Source organism: Petaurus breviceps, unplaced genomic scaffold (assembly GCF_028583685.1).
Source record: "Petaurus breviceps papuanus isolate PSGF00001 unplaced genomic scaffold, PetGlider_PUasm1.0 490, whole genome shotgun sequence".
In the NCBI taxonomy this organism is placed as follows: Eukaryota; Metazoa; Chordata; class Mammalia; order Diprotodontia; family Petauridae; genus Petaurus; species Petaurus breviceps.
The window spans coordinates 21,940,637-21,957,033 of NW_027186352.1; the positions used below are offsets into that span (position 1 = coordinate 21,940,637).

A 16,397-nucleotide genomic window follows, 5' to 3' on the forward strand; every position below is an offset into this window, starting at 1 on the left:
GAGAGGAAGAAAGCTGCTGGACCCTGATGATTTTTCTACCACCAGGAGATCAGGCCCCATTATCAATAGCCGGGGTTTTAAGGAAGAGAAGTTGGTCCCCCTCTGAGAGTCAAGCTTCCCGTCCCTCCGTGGCCCTATCAGGCTCATGGATTGCATGGATTGTGACCTACTTCTGGGCAGTAGCAAGAAGTGGTCTCCCGTGGGTGCACAGGCCTGCCACCCAGCCTGTGGATCAGAGGCTGGGGATCTGACAGACCCGGGCCCCGCTCCCCAGGCTGTTTTCATACAGCTGTTAATGGGATGGGTGAGAGATGCCCATGAGGATAGAGGAGAATTAAGACCAAGGGCAGCCCTCTTCATTCTTCTCTGCCAGCCAAGGAGCCCAATTTCATGCTGTCACAGAGAAGGCAAGAGGAGGTAAGATCCCTGCCCCATCCTTCTCCCCAATGCCCCAGGAAGGATGGGAGCTTTTCAGGTACCAAGGGTCTACAGGCCTGAAGGACTGAGGACAACCTCCCCCTCCCCCAGACCACGAGGGGAGGCTGGCCGAATGAAGGATGGGGCTGATACCTCGTGCCAAACAGCAACATCTACAATCTCCAGGGAAGGGTCTTGGGACCTGTGAGGGGAGTCTCGCCTTCCCCGGGCTTCCCCAGGACCCAGGTCCTGCTCCCCAGAGGGCTTCTGAGCGGCTGCCAGGGGCACACATCTGCAGCCCCCAGCCCGGCTCCTTACCTCCAGCGTGGGCTTCATCGGCCGGCGTGCTCTGGGGGGATGACAAAGCCGGGTCCTTGACCCCCTGCAATGGGGCGGCTTCCTCCTGGTTGGTGAAAAGGACAGAGCAGAGATCAGACTGAAGGGCCTGCAGCTTCAGCAGTGAGCTCTGCCAACAGTAGCAGAACATGGGGCTGCAGCCCAGGGAAGCCCCCTGCAGCCCCTGGGCTCTGCAGGAGAGGGGCATGGGCTGCGTGCGGAGGGCCCGGAGCTCCGTCCCTGCACATGGAGCCCCAGGGTCTACAGGCGCTTAAATCCCGGCGCACACCACACGTGGGGCGGTGGAGCTCCGGGGACGGTCTGCCCGGATTCATTCATTGTGCTGACGTCAGGCGCTGATGCTCTCAGGCCCCGCCCATGTACCATTCACAAAATCCTTCTCCCGGGTACCAGGCAGCCACAGCGCAGAGGGCGGCCCGACCCAGGCACGGCGCTGCGGGGGGCTGCCTCCGGCCAGTCTGTGCAGACTCCCGACAGCCGTTCATCTCCCGATGGCCAGAGGCACCGGCTGGATGACGCCAACGCCTGTCATCAGAGGCCCCGCAAAGGCAGCTCTGCCACTGCAGCAGGCCGGGCACCGGAGGGAAGGGGCTCAGCTCAAACGGCCCCCGCCCCCAGCTGCTCCCCCTGCCAGCCCCAAATCCCATCTTCTCCCCCGTGGTGCCACCCTCGATGTAATCACGCAGCCGGGCACAGGCGATTTGTCGGCCGGAAAAGCCCCAGGAGGCTTCATCAGCCCCAGATGTGGCTGGAAGGAGGCACATGAGTCCTGGATGGTCAATCACCCGGGTTCAAGGGGAAACCCAGCCTGCAGGGAGAGGCTGTGGAGGAAAATGCAGGCTCGTGCAGCCAGGCACACACACAGACAGAGAGAGAGAGAGACAAACAGACAGAGAGGGAGACAGAGAGACAGAGAGACTGAGAGGGAGAGACAGAGACAGAGAGGGAGAGACAGAGACAGAGAGACAGACAGACAGAGAGGGAGAGGAGATGGATGGGGGGAGAAGAGAGAGTGGGTCATAGCGCCATAGACTTGAAACTTGAAGGGCCCTTAGAGACAATCTGTTCCAGCCCTTATTTAACAGATGAGGAAACTGAGGCCCTGTGGGCTGCCCAGCCTGAGTCAAAGAAAGCAGCAGCAGGGACAGAAGAGCCTCTCTCTTCTGTGGGATCTGGGTCTAGTCCAAGCCCAACCTGAACTAGAATCCTTGATAAGAATGATGACAAGAATAATGGGGCACACACACACACATACATAAATACACACACACAGACACACACACTCACATTCACACAAACACACACTCATACACACACAGACACAAATACACACACACAGACACACACACTCACATTCACACACACACAGACACATTCACAGACACTCATACACTCACACACACAAACACAGACACACATTCACACACACATACACACACACTCACACACACTCACTCACACACACAGACACTCACAGTCACACAGACACACAAACACAAGCCACACCAGCTGCACGCAGAGCACCTCATCTGAGCTTCACAGCAGCCTTGAGGCACAGAAAGTACAGCATTATGTATGATGCCCATTTTACAGATGAGAAAACTGAGTCTCAGACCGGCCATGCCTTGCCACCACTGGCAAGCGTCTAAGGCAGGATTCAAACCCAAGACCATCTTCAAGTCCATCACTCTCCCCCCGGCCTCCAGAGCATTTATTTCTACACTTAGCTCCTCCAACTGCTGGTAATGAAGACTGACATTTCTACAGTGCTCTAGGGCTGGCGAAATGCTCACTCTAGCCTTGGGAGACAGGGCTGCACACATGATCCCCCCATTCTGCAGATGGGAAAAACAAGACAGAGACAAGTGAAATGACTCACCAAGGGTCACACTGCTAAGGACGGGTCTGACCTGGGGTCTTCCTGCTCTCTCCCCCAAATGCAGCTCACCCCCCAGACCCAGCAGCTCCCCTGAGATTATCTGCTATTCATGATATATGGACCTTATACATCCATGTGTTTGCGTGTCGTCCCCCGTAAGAACGTGAGCCCCCTGAGGGCAGGGCCTGGTCCCCACCCTGATCACATCCCTGCCCTGGACTCTCTCCTGCTCCCGTTCCACAGAGGGCAGTTAAGGGGTGAGAGGAAGCTGATGATAAACAGTCCCAGTCAAGGCTGTGTGCTGGGCTCCCTGAAGGAGCCCTCACTGTGCAAATGGGGAAACTGAGGAACAGAGGACAGTCACGAATAAGCCCTATGCACCCCTCTCATCCCTGCTGCTTCTAGCAGTCAGCCCAGACAGAGCCGTGTGTTGCATGCTGGGGAGTCCAACGTCACCAGGCCACATCTGAGGCAGCAGCTGCTTGGACATGCTCCAGGGGACTCCCCTGCAGCCCTCCCAGAGGTGGGGGGGCTCAGCCCAGCACCGGGGCTGCCTCCCCAGCCATGACTCAGACAGCCAGGTCCTCCCACACTCCCCGGCTGCCTGTGTCTCTGTCCTGGCTAATTGCGTAAGCCAGGCCTCCCTCTGTCACCAAGGACGGACCATGCAGGCAGGTCTGGGGAATGGGCTGGTTTGCACGTCAGGGAAGGAATCTGAAGGCTCTCGGGGAGAACCCTGGATGTCAGTGCACAGAGACCCTGATCCAGGGCTGGGACAGCTCCCACCGGGAAGCCAGCAAAAGGCAGCCCCAGACTTAAAGTCAAGGTCACATCCGGTGTTTTTCTTCTTGTTGGACTCAGCCCCAATCCCAGGCTCCAATATTCCAGGTTGGAAAATTCCTCCCAATGTGAGCCAAACCCCAGTCATTCATGTGCAAACCTTCAGAGCAGCTGGGGGACCCCACTGAGCAGCAAAGGAGCAGCTATGTGCCCTCAGCTGCCGGGGAGATGAAGACCAAACAGGCCCCGAGGCTCTGGGGCACATTTATCAGGCCTGAAGCCCTCCAGGGATGCAGAAGCACTCCCACCCCCCTGCACACCTCCCCTTTCTAGGCTGCTCAGCCAGGACAAAGCCCCTAGCTTCTACATCTGCTAGCACGTCAGACCTGCAGCTGGCAAAGAACCTGGCCACCATCACTGGCCACTGAAGGCTGAAGAGGACCCCTAGCAGCAGTGTGAGTGGCTCTGGACAAGGCAGTCAGCCTCTCTGGGACTCCGTTTTCTTACTGTACTCCTGATGGATTCATAATAGCAGGTGCTGTTATGATGTGGATTTTACAGATGAGGAAAAAGAGGTAGACAGAGGTTCAGTGACTTGACCAAGGTCACACAGCTAGTAAGCAGCTGAACTGTTTGACTGTAGGTCTTCCAGACTCCAGACCTGGCACTCTATCCAATGCACCACCTAGCTGTCCTGAGCAGTTATTAAGCACTTACCGTTTGCCAGGCACTGTGGTAAGTTCTGGATATGATACAAGAGCAGCAAAAATGACAATCCTGTCCTCAAGGAGCCTGCTTTCCAACATGTTAGGAGGAGCTGCCGGGGCGGGGGGGGGGGGGGGGGGGGGGGAGGCTGGGAATGGTAGCCACAGTTGGGGAGGAGCTGAGAGGTGTGAGCGGCCCAGGCACCCTCCAGAGCTGGTGGTCCAGGCTGGGACTCAGCAGTCAGAGCAGAGGACCTCAGAGTACAGGCAGAGTACTTGGGTCGGATTCAAGTATAACCAGATTCTTGTGAAATCTTCAGCACTTTACTTCCTACATTCAGACACACAAATAAAGTTAACTCTTATCCTGGAAAGTTACCTGGGAAAATGAGAAGACAAGTAACTTACTATATCAGAGGCAGGACCTGAACCCAGGACTAGGCTGAATCCAAGGCTTTCCTGGTACCCAGAGTGGCAGACTGAGAGCTGGGCCTGCAGTCAGGAAGTTCTAGGTTGATTAGTGCCCCAGATCCTTCCTGTTACTAGTGTGCCCTTGGGGAAGTGACTACACCCTTTCCAGCCTTGGTTTCTTCATCTGTGAAATGGGGATCACTGCACCATCTGCCTGGAAGGGTTGTGAGGCTCAGATGAGATTCCTGTACACACAGCACTTGGCAAGTCTTAAAGCTGTCTGCAGAAATGTGAGACAGGCCTGTTAGCAGTGAATCCTTCTCATTTCAGGTAGATAATAATAAGAGGGCATTGAAGCTCTCTTGAGATAACAGGCGGTATTTAGACAATAACCCTATAAACAAAGCCTTATCAGGGCAACGCACTTCACCCTTCACGCCTCAGTTTCCTCACCTGTAGAACAAGCTGGAGAAGGAGATGGGAATGAGAACTGCTCTAGGATGTTTGCCAAGAAGACCCCAAATGGCCTACAAAGGGTCAGATGTGACTGAAATGACTGAAAAACAACAAAGGTTTCCTCTCTCAGTCAATCCATCTAAACAAAGCCAGCTCACAACACCAGATTAGGTGAATAGATGCATTAAAGGAGGCACTTTCCATTCCAGAAGGTACTCTACACCAATGAAATTACAAACCCCGCCCAAAAAAGCCAACCAAACCACAAAACCCCAACACCCCAAAGCAGTAGAACCCTAGGACACGCTCTCTGACAAGGCTCCTAAAAATCTGCTCAAAGCCCTGAACTCAAAAACTTTTTTTTCTGCTTAGAAATTAATTTCTTAAACAAGAAGGCAGACATCTCATTAAAAGTCCAAGGATATATAACATTTACACTATTTTTCAAAGGTAGCACATTGTTTTAAAATACTTAGAATTTTCCCAAATTCCAATTTTTATTTAACACGTTTGAACACTTCCCGTATGTTTACCTTAAAATCACCATTTTTCAGACCTGAGAAAGTGAATGACAATTACCTGGGGGATTACTCCAGTCTCTCATGACGTGCCCTCATAGCCCTCACTCTGGGGGCATGAGGATCTGGATTCAAATCCCTGCCACACCAATCACCAACAGCTTAACCTCAGGAAAGTCACTTGGTCAAGTTTCCCTGAGTCACTGTTTCCTGCCCCTTCAAATGAGAAAGCTGGACAAAGTTCTGTCTCAGGTCCTTCCCACTCTAAGCCTAAAGGCTTCGAAGGTCACAGAAGATAATCTGATTCAGATAGAGGCTGGAGTAGACACCCTGAGGTCTCTCCTCCACCTCTGTGCTCAGACAAGGCTCTCTGGGCCTCAGCTTCCTTGGCTTGTCTAAGTGACTGTTAAAAGCTGCTCTAAAACCCTAGGATTTTATGATTTCGTGTTTGCTACAGGAAAAATCTGCCTATTCTATCCAGAATGATCTGAGTTAAGCCGATATTCACTGGGGAAAAAAGATGGCCTCTGCTTGCTGGAATGGCCCGTTCACCAGTGGGAGGATTGCTCAGTAACCGAAAAAATCCATCTACCACAAACACGAGCCGGGTGCCACACACCAGATACTAGACATAAAATTCAATCAATAAAAAGGTTCAGCTCCATCGGCCTGTAGAAACAGCAGCATCACACCCAACCGGGCTGGGTTTCCATCAAGAGACCAAGAGGCCACTTGTTGATTCTAGAAATGTTATATAATAAGACAATATTCTTTTACATAAAAAACATTTCTTTAAGTTCTCTACCATGTCTTATCTTGAAGGCTAACATGATAAGAACCAGGATGCCAAAGTGTCTGTCTCTGAGCCTACAAATGGAAAAAAAAATAAGAAAAGGATGAGTCCAGTTCTCTTGGAATCAAAACAGATTTCCATTTCCCCCAGAAGGGACACTGTGAAATGATCTGTTCCATTAAAATTAGGTTATCCGCTACCATCTCGGCAATATCTGAGTTTATTAATTCCATTGTTCCCCATCTTCAGCTTCAAAGACGAAGCTAGCTGTCACATTGAGTCAGTACAGAGAGAGCTATCTCCATTAGTCATCCAATGCATAATCGGCAGTATAAGGAATAAAAAAAATTCCCCCCATAAAGTTCTGGGGGAAAATGAGTCTTCACTCAAATCTAAAGCCGTCTCCCACAGCCTCACCTTGCCATCTTGGGGTCTTGGAGGCCAAGCCCACCAGGCACAAGCTCTGTCTCGTTCCACCCAGCTGGAAAGGTCTTGAGCCACTGATGGACAATGTCCCTCCTCCCATGACCAGCCTCACTAAATGTGGCCAAGAGCCTCACCAGGCCAGCTTCTGGATGATGCATTTTTCAAGCCCACTGAACAGCCTTTACGTGAATGAGGAAGCAAGCCTCCTCCCTTCCTACAGAGCTGTACCCGTATCAATGCATGTCTCATCTTCCAAGGCCTGTGTCCTCTCCACCCCCATGGCTGCCTCCTCTCCGGGGTCCCTGCCTCCGATTCTTCTCCACTCCAATCCGTTCCACACAGGGCTGCCAAAACAAGGTCTGCCCACAGCACTCTCCTCCTCCATAAACTCCAGGGCTCCCCATTACCTCCAAGCTCCAGAAGATATTCCCTTTGGGTTGCAGAGCCTTCACCGCATGGCCACACACCACCTCCTCCCTGCCCCTGCGGCCCTATGGTTCAGTCAAACCATCCTTCTTACTGCTCCACTCCCAGGACGCCCCCCTTTCCTGCCTCCCCAACTTCAAACTGTCTACAGCCTCACGTTCCCCTCTTAGCACTGCTCATTTCCTTCAGGACTCAGTTAAAGTACCACCTTCTGAAGGAAGCCATTCCCAATCTTTCCTCTAGCTTCTCATGTCTTTTCCGTCAAAATCTCCCCAAAAGTCAGGGCAGGAACGCTTTCATTTCTGCCTTTACATCTGTCCCCAGAACTTACTATGGTTCTTGGCACACAGTAGGGACTTAAGTAAATGATTCTTGTTAGCTGGTCACTTAATAAGCCCCTACTATGTACAGATTCTGAATTAAGTAATGGGATTACAAAGAGAGGGGGGAAAAAACCCACCAGGGTCCCTGCCCTCAAGAAGCCCATATCCCAATGAGGGAACTATATACATACAAGACATACATGTTATAAATGAGGGGGCAGTCTCAGAGAGAAGCTGGAGGGGGGAACCAGGAAAGGCCTCCTTGATAGATAAGCTACCAAGAGACTGACTGACAGCCGTGTCAGGGGACCTGGGCTGGTGGGCCCAGACTCTTCCAGAGCCCAAGATTATATGGGTTCCAGAACCAGGGATGTGAGCCAGGTGCTGTGAGCCTAAGGCATTGAGGGGATAAAAGGGACCCCTCACTCCCATCTGAGCAGCTGAAAGATGTCAGCCGGCTGGAGAGGAGGGGAATCGGGATGGAGTGCCAAGAATGTTGGTAGAAAGGCAAGCTTTGACAATGCCAGTGGGAGACAGGGAGGTTTTACCCAGTGAGGAGGACGATCAGGCTGACCCTGAATCAGCAGCACTGGTCTGCTCAGAGCCCAGGCTGGAGCCCCTGGAGCTCCCATGGCACTCCTCAGACCCTGAGGGTTTTAGGTCACAGCGAGCCCATCCACAGGCACCCACATCAGCAGGCGCTCCCAGACACTCCAAACAAAGATGCTTTGGGAAGTCCATCAATAACCACAGGCATTTCCTGAAAACAGCCCCTCCCCTCAGAATCAGGGAAAGCTGGAGTTCCATGGAAACCGAAACAACCAAGCAGCTGGTCCAAAGCCTCCCTTTAGAGCCTGAGGCAGGTCTGAATGCAGGGCCCAGGGGCCTTAGCAGCGACCTTGCACAATTCCTCCATTTTACAGATAGAGAAACTGAGGCCCGGAGAGATGAGTGTCCCAATATCTGAGATTCTGAAGTCGAAGGCAGCTCAGCAGTCAGAGCCAGGCACCAATTCTAACACATAAGCAAGCTAAAAGCCAGAGACTGGGAGTGATCTGACCGAGGTCATACGGGGAGTGACAACTTGAGCAAGATTGGAACTCAGGTCCTCTGAATTGAGATAAGTGTTCTTTGGTCATAAGAACTGGAAAAAAGAGTTGGATTCACTTACTTTGTCTTACGATAGCTCACATTTGTTTATGCTTTGCTTTCCCCAATAATCCCATGAAGGAACATCCCTTTTATAGATGAGGAAACTGAGTCTCAGAAAGACAGACATTAAGTTAGGTGACCTTGAGCAAATGGCTTAACTCTCCAGGCCCTGGCTTCCTCATCTGGGGAGGGGGGAGGTGGAGGGAAAGGGCCCTCATAGGTTATCTGATCAATCAATCAATCCAGTGCATTAAAGTAGGGGTGAAAGTCCTAAATGAGGAATGGTGAAGACACAACATCAAGGATTCCAGTGGAAGCCCCCCTGCCCCCCAGGGAAGCAGCTCTAGCCCTCGGGGGGGGGGGGGATCCAGCCGGAGGAGAAGGGCTGCCTGCTCTCCCTCCACACCCCTCACTGGGGGAGGAGCTTTGGGCCCTTGTAGTGTCCCCAGATCAGCAGGGATGATGGTAGCACCTTCCTGGGAACTGAGGACAAACCAGACCCAGCAAAGAAAGGCACCTTCTGGACCCTCCAAGCAACAGAGGAGGAAGCGACAGCTTCCCTGAGGGGAACACCATGAGGGGAGAAGGCCTTTACCCAACCGAGGCCTTCTAAGCCTGAGCCTGGACTCTCTAGGTACCTGGGAGAGCACACACCCCTGACTTCCAAAGAATACTGTGCCAACTGTTTGTATAATACCGTCTTCATCAATGCCCGTTCCTAAAAGCTGATTAGGGATTATTAATTAATATCAACTGATCAGTAATGGGGGAAGCACCCCAGTGAGGGGCTTGTGAACCATGTAAAAGCACTAGAAAATGACCCCCCAGCCCCTCAGGGATACCCCAGGGGAGAATCAGCCAGCCGACCCCATGTGAGAAGAGCAGGAGAAAGAAAGAGTGAGAGAGATAAAGGAGGAAAAGGAAGGGAGAGACAGATCCAGAGACAGACAGACAGAGAGGAAAAAAGAGAAAGACAGAAGAGAGGGAGGGCGGGAGAGAGACAGATGGACAAAGGGACAGGCAGACACGTGCTCAGCGTTCACGCCTCTGAGGCCTTTCTAAGCCTACGCCTGAGATCTTATGGCACCAGCCAGCCCTCCAGTCCACAACCATTTTCTCAGAACAGCTAAAAACACCCTCTCTTTTAGGATGCACCTCTGATGTTTAAATGAAGACTGGGTTTTTTCTGGACACCTTCTGTCTCTCGAGGCCCTGACATTTTCTGAAGGCGCACTGCCTTTGTTGGCAGCATAATGAGGCCAAATGAGGTTGGTCTGCCCAGAACGATGTCCAGGGTGAGAAGCAGAGAGCCCGAGGACGAGCCCGTGGCATTTGTGCCCCTTCTGATCACTGATTTATTTTAGGATCCACACTGACCCATCCAATTAGTGACTGATGGTCAGCGGGGGTGGGTGAGCGCTGGCCACAGGCACATCCTTCCTCTGTTATCTCGGCTGCACCAGTGGGCCCCAGGTATCTGAAAGGACCCGGCTTCATTCCAAAGCCAGGAACCTGGGCCTCTTCTGCCTCCATCCTCCCGAGAGGCAGAGCCCAGCCAAGTGTCCCCGTGTGCCCTCTCCACATCCCAGCCCAGGCCTCCTCAGCGTCTCCTGCTGCAACATTGCCCGCTCTGCCCCCAGGCCCTTCTCCCCAGGACCCTTGGAATGCTGGGCTCCCACCAAGGCCCAGCCCGGGTTCCACCTTCTACCTGAAGCCTTTCCTGACGCTGCGCACAGGCTGGGCCCTGCCCACCTGCCCGATCTGTTGCCACTTTGTATGTATTTTATGGACAAATACGTATTTCAGAATATTTACAGTTATCTCTGAATATGTCACCCCATCCCCAGATATGAGCTCCCTGAGGGAAGGTACACTCCACTTCTGTCCCAGGGTCACACACCTAGTGTCTGAGGCTGTATTTGAACTCAGAGCCCTCCCTCCACTGAGCCCTACGTCTCTGTCATGTCTCTAAGTCTCTGTTTCCTTGTGCTGAACAGGGATGCCGGGCTGGATGAACTTCTGAGGTCTCTTCCAACTCTAAGCCCGTAATCCTATGATCCTATGGATTAACTGGAGACAGGGACCGGACAGACAGGGAGGTCAGACAGTACAATCAAGAGCTCGTGAACTCAGCAGAGTCACTGAGCCCTTGCCAACCTTGGCTTTCTCATCTGTAAAAGGAAGATAACAACGTTTTCACTGTGGCATCCTCCGGCACAGGGCACTGAATCTGGAGCGGGGACCTGGGTTCAAATTCTGGCTCTGACACTTATTCCCTGTGTGGCCTTGGGCAAGTGATCCCACCTCTCTGCACCTCAGTTCCTCACCTGTCTAATGATGAAACTGGATTAGGTCTCCCCTACAGGCCCTTGTAGCTTCAAATCTACGAGCCTTTGAACCTCCCAGGGCTGATGGGAGTCCTCAAGTGCCCCCACAGACAGGGGAGAGATCACAGCTCTTACTTCTCTTCCTGGATGCTGAGAAAAAGTCTAGGAAAGGGTCTTGGACAAGCTGTGTGGGGGGAAGGGGCATCTCTTTGTGATTTCCTGGAGGATCCTACTGTCTAGTTCTATTACACTATATAATATATAGTATCCTATAGTGTACACTCTCACACACATATATGTATTTGCATACGTGTACATACACATTCTTGTGGATATATGCAAACACACATATATGTAAGTATGCATATACTCAAATATGTATGTTTTGTTCTTTAAATCTGGGGGGAAGGAGGAAGGCCTAGGTCTCCCTATCTTGCCCAGGCTGAAGGGCAGTGACCACTCACCGCTCACGCCCGACCCCACCACTCATTGGCAACAGAGCTGGATGGGCTCCATTTCCGATGGGGGCTGGTTCGGCCCTCCTCAGGTCACTCTTCCAGGGTGCCACTGTATTAAGAGTCGGAATAGGTGCAGGTGCCCAATGGCCTTTAGCCTGCTGGAGCTCAGAGCCCCAGAGCTCAACCAAACCCAGTCCTGGCCTCCTTAGGAGCAGGGATTCTAGACTTGCCCCACCAGGCCCAGCACCCTGCCTTCTCAAAGAAAGCATTTTATAAACCTCAAAGCACTCAAGAGATGGGAATTTTAAGTCACACTCAGAAGGAAAAGCAAAATCAGCTTAATTTGGTCAAGCAGCTTTGTTTAAAGCCCACTGTCTATGCAAAAAGGCAGAGTAGCTGCAATCTCAGCTTTTGGCCAGCCAGCTTTGGCGCTCGGGCCTCGATGCAAGGCTGCTTTGGTCCTCTCTCTCTAGCATCCCAGCCCATGCCTTGCACCTGATAAATGATCCTCGGACTGGAATGCTCACAGAGTCCAAGTCAGCGGGTTTCATTTGCTACAGTCCCTAAGGACTTTCCTATTCCCCTGCCTATAATAGAAAGGTTTATGAAATCACAGCCCAGACACTAGACTGGATCTACAAGTCCCTAATTAAACAGTGAGAGCAAACAGAATCAGGCAAGGCATTCTGGGTCAAATGTCCTCACTAATGGACACCAGAGTCATGGCACCCCAAGGCCTAATTCGAGTATATTGATTTATGTCAAGCTAATTAAATAATATATTCAAGAGTAAAATCTGGGACGAGATAATTAAAATTGTGATGTGCACCGAGGAGTGAAGAGAAATGGGTCTGGGCATGACCATACTATATTTTAAAAATCAAGTGGATTTGGGCTCAAAAAGGCTTGGGTTCAAATCCCACGTCTATAACTTCACTGGCTGTAGGACCATGGCCAAATCCCTTCTCTCTCCAGGCATCTTTTCTCCTCCTATAAAATAAGGGGCTGGACCAAATGACCTCTAAGAGCCCTTCCTGCTAAGGACAGTGGATCTGTAAGCCCCAATGGCTGCGAGCTCAGCAGACAGAGGGCAATTGTCTCAATCCTGGTCAAACTGACCTGGAGAATGCCAGCCCCATTTTCATAAAGTGCAAAGCCACAGTGGCTTTAAATGTCACAGACATGTTTATCATAATGACACAGAAGTGGTGAGCTCAGCCAGGGTCCAAGAAAGCACCACCTTCGTCTGCTCCATCGTTTAATGTATTAAAAATGTCTTACTGATGCTCCCCGCCCTGACTCTCTGTCTCTGTCTCTCAGTCTCTCTCTGTCTGTCTCTCTCCTCTCTGTCTCTTTCTCTGTCTCTGTCTCTCTGTCTCTCTCTCCTCTCTGTCTCTCTCTCTGTCTCTCTGTCTCTCTTTCTCTCAGTCTCTATCTCTTTCTCTGTCTCTCTCAGTCTCTCTCTCTCTGTCTCTCTGTCTCTCTCTCTGTCGACTCTCATTCTCTCTTTCTCATTTTTTGTCTCTCCCTCTCTGTCTCTCGTTCTCTCTGTCTCTGTCAACTCTCATTCTCTCTCTCTCTGTTGACTCTCATTTTCTCTTTCTCATTTTCTGTCTCTCCTCTCTCTAAGTCTCTCTCTTTGTCTCTCTCTCTCTCTCTGTCTCTGTCTCTCTCTCTGTCTCTCTCTGTCGACTCTCATTCTCTTTCTCATTTTCTGTCTCTCTCTGTCAACTCTCATTCTCTCTTTCTCATTTTCTGGGTCTCTCTCTCTCTGTCTCTCTCTCTCTCTGTCGACTCTCATTCTCTCTCATTTTCTGTCTCTCTCTGTCTCTGTCTCTCTGTCTCTCTCTGTCGACTCTCGTTCTCTCTCATTTTCTGTCTCTCTCTGTCGACTCTCATTCTTTCTTTCTCATTTTCTGTCTCTCTCTGTCTCTCTGTGTGTGTCTCTCCTCCTTTGTCTTCTTTTTTTGACATTTCTGTTGGTTCTCAATGACTCCCCCACCTCTCTCAGAAGCCCCCACTGTGATCAATGCGCTGGCCATGTCTCTGGTGCAGGTTTCATACCACGTTCACAGCCTACCACCTCTTTCCTAAGCCACAGAATGGACTGTGCCATGTTTTCACTTTCCAGTTTGGACCCAGAATTTCACTGACATAGAGAACTCCCAGAGAAGAAACAGCCCCCACCAGTGAAATTCCAGTACTGGTCTACAACTTAATAGGAGCTCATTTCTTGAGCTGGCAGGGTCCTCAAAAGCCCCCTAGTCCAACATCCTCATATACAGATAAACTGAGGCACACAGAAGAAAATGACTTACCCATGGTCACACAAACAGTACTTCTCTGAGGCCAGCTCTCCAGGCACTGAGCCCTACCATTGCTCTCTGAGCTGTCCTCTTGAGAGGAACCAGTGAAGTTAAAGCTTATCTCATGCTAATCCCTCATTCTATACAAGGTATTTGAAGCTCAAGGATGTCATCTGAAACAGGACTTGAACCCAAGTCCTCTGACTCCAAATCTGGGGCTCTTTCCAGGATACCATGCTAGAAAAGGGAAGAGCATTTCCCATACAAGAAGGGGCTAGATGGGGCTTTCGTTTCATAGCGTTGCTAGCACCTACCTCATTTAAGTCCCGAAGAGGTTCTGATGCTTCCTTTGGCCAAACAGCCACCCTCTGATCTGGCCTGAAAAATAGAAGGAAACGCGTCTCACTTCATGCCTCTTTGGCTACAGCACACACACCAAGAGAACCAGTCTTCCACGTCGGACTGGGCAGGGGAGTTTACAAGACAGATGGGCACTGGGGAGGTGTTTGGCTGGACAGCCTTTCAGAATCTCTCCAGTGAGTGGTAAGCACTGATTTCATATGCCAGAACCTTCTGCCATCTCCATAGCTTTCCCTAACTCTCAATGGTCAACTGATGATGAATCAGACCTCTGAACAGCCCATCTTGGTTCTGTTGGTCACAATCAAAATTACTAGACCTGCCGTCATCAGCCCCAGAGAATCTGTAGGACCGCCGGACAGGATAAACACACGACATTTGACAGTCAAACCAATACACTGTCAAAAAAAATACCCAGCTTTTGGTACCCACATCCCACCTACCATCTTCAGATGCACCCATTTCCATGACAATAGAGGTCAATTTTACTAAACACTCTCTCCAAAATAACCCAGTGAGGTATTACAGCTGGAAAAGACCTCAGAAGCCATCTTGTCCAACTCTTTCCTGCTCCAACACACCCCCATGTGGTTACCTGGCCTTTATCGGAAGCCCAGCAGAAAAGCGTCCCACTACATCCAAAGGTAGACAATCCCCTTTTTACACAGAAGCTTCTACTCTATCCAATTTCAATTTGTTCTATGCAACTTTGTGCCACTGTTCTTAACTCTGACCTCAGGAGATAAAGTCCCCCTCCTCACCCACATGAAAGCCTTTCAACTATGGGAACACACTGACCGTGTCCCTCATGACCATGTCTTCTCCAAATCAACTGATTAACCATCAACCACTTCCTTCAACTGATGCTGCTGACGTTGATGTCATAGTATGAACAGAAGTTCCCCGGGCTGGCTGCCTCTTCTGCATGACCCCCAGCTTCCCGAGGCCATTCCTAAAATCTAGTGCCCAGCACTGACCTCAGACCTGCCCCTGTGGTCTGACCCAAGTACTGCAGAATTCTCCTTTCCCCAGTTATTCCTGGAGGCTGTTGGGCCTTTCTCCAGAAAACAGATGCCTACAGTCGTTTCTTGGGCTGATTCATACCGAGTTTGCAATTCACTAAAACTCACAGACCTTTTTATGCTTTTAAGCCTCACCCTGGCAGGGCCTGCCGCCAGCGCAGCCTGCTCACTCTGGGATGTTCCACGGCCAGGACCCCCCCCCCTTCCCACTCCTCCTGGAGCCGCCACTGGAAAGGCCCCAGGCCGGCCTGTTGACCTCGTTCCTGACTTTCTGGCCTTCAAAACCATGAGCCCACACAAGGTCCCTTCCTGCATCCCCCTGTCCCTCTATATTCAGCTTTTGTGTCTTTCACCCCATTTCTTGAGGGCAGGGGCAGTCTTGGTGCTTTTGGCTCCCCAGGATTTAGCACAGTGCCCGGAACCCAACAAATGCTTCAATAATCACTTCCTTCCTTATTTTACACATTATATTACATATAAATCTGTATTATGTTATACAAATGTTTTCTATTATTCCTACCACATTTCACCCTCCAGAGTCAGCCCAGAATTCTGTCTAGTGATCTAAGTTCCTGTTACCCCATTATATAAATGAGGAAACTGCTGCCTGGAGGCATCAGAGAGACTTGCCCAGGGTCACCCAGCTAGGAAGAATCAGAGCAAAGGCACCCTCCCCACCCCCACAAAAAAAATTTAACTTGTAAAATCAATTATTTTTCATGTGCTATATAAAAAATTAAAGTCGAAGGGCAAAAGGCATTTTTAAAAAACACTTGCTGTCCCAGATGTGATCACCTAAATAAAGTCAATCGTTTGCTTTGGTTCAGACCCAATGACAAACGCTCACAGATTCAGCGGGTGGCCTTCAAAGCCTGATCTAGATTTCAGGCCGTACCCCACCAACTTCTCTAATCCATTCCTGGGCTGAATGAACACCATCCACAAGAGAGTCGGTAACCATGGAAACCGGAAACCGTTTACTTCCCAAGAGACAAATGATCTGCTCAGTATTAGCCTGGGGCCCGGCACAGGTCTATCAGGACCCACTGTTGGGACAGAGACGTCCAGCCCGGCTGACATTGTCAGCTATTCCCCGCGGCCCAGACTCAGATTTTATTGTCAGGACCGGCCCATTCTCCTCCTTCCCACCTCCAACCACCATTGCCAATCAGGCCCCCAACCCAGGGTCCAAAGTCCTTAGGGCATAAATGTTCCATCCAACATAATGAAATAAAAGAGAAAAATGTCAAGTCTCACACATGGGTGAAAAAAATTAACCTCA

General features: G+C 50.8%; 1 protein-coding gene across 1 annotated transcript in view; it reads right to left on the reverse strand.

Moving 5' to 3' along the window:
* FAM13C (family with sequence similarity 13 member C) overlaps positions 1–16,195 on the reverse strand; it is a 47,546-nt gene extending 31,351 nt beyond the window's left edge. The window contains exons 1-4 of the mRNA XM_069101673.1: positions 15,963–16,195; positions 15,251–15,391; positions 14,048–14,111; positions 736–820 (exon numbers count right to left, since the gene is read on the reverse strand). Coding sequence (XP_068957774.1) covers positions 736–820; positions 14,048–14,111; positions 15,251–15,391; positions 15,963–16,195 — 523 coding nt within the window. The remainder of the gene's footprint in view (positions 1–735; positions 821–14,047; positions 14,112–15,250; positions 15,392–15,962) is intronic.
* Between the last annotated feature and the right edge of the window lie 202 nt (positions 16,196–16,397).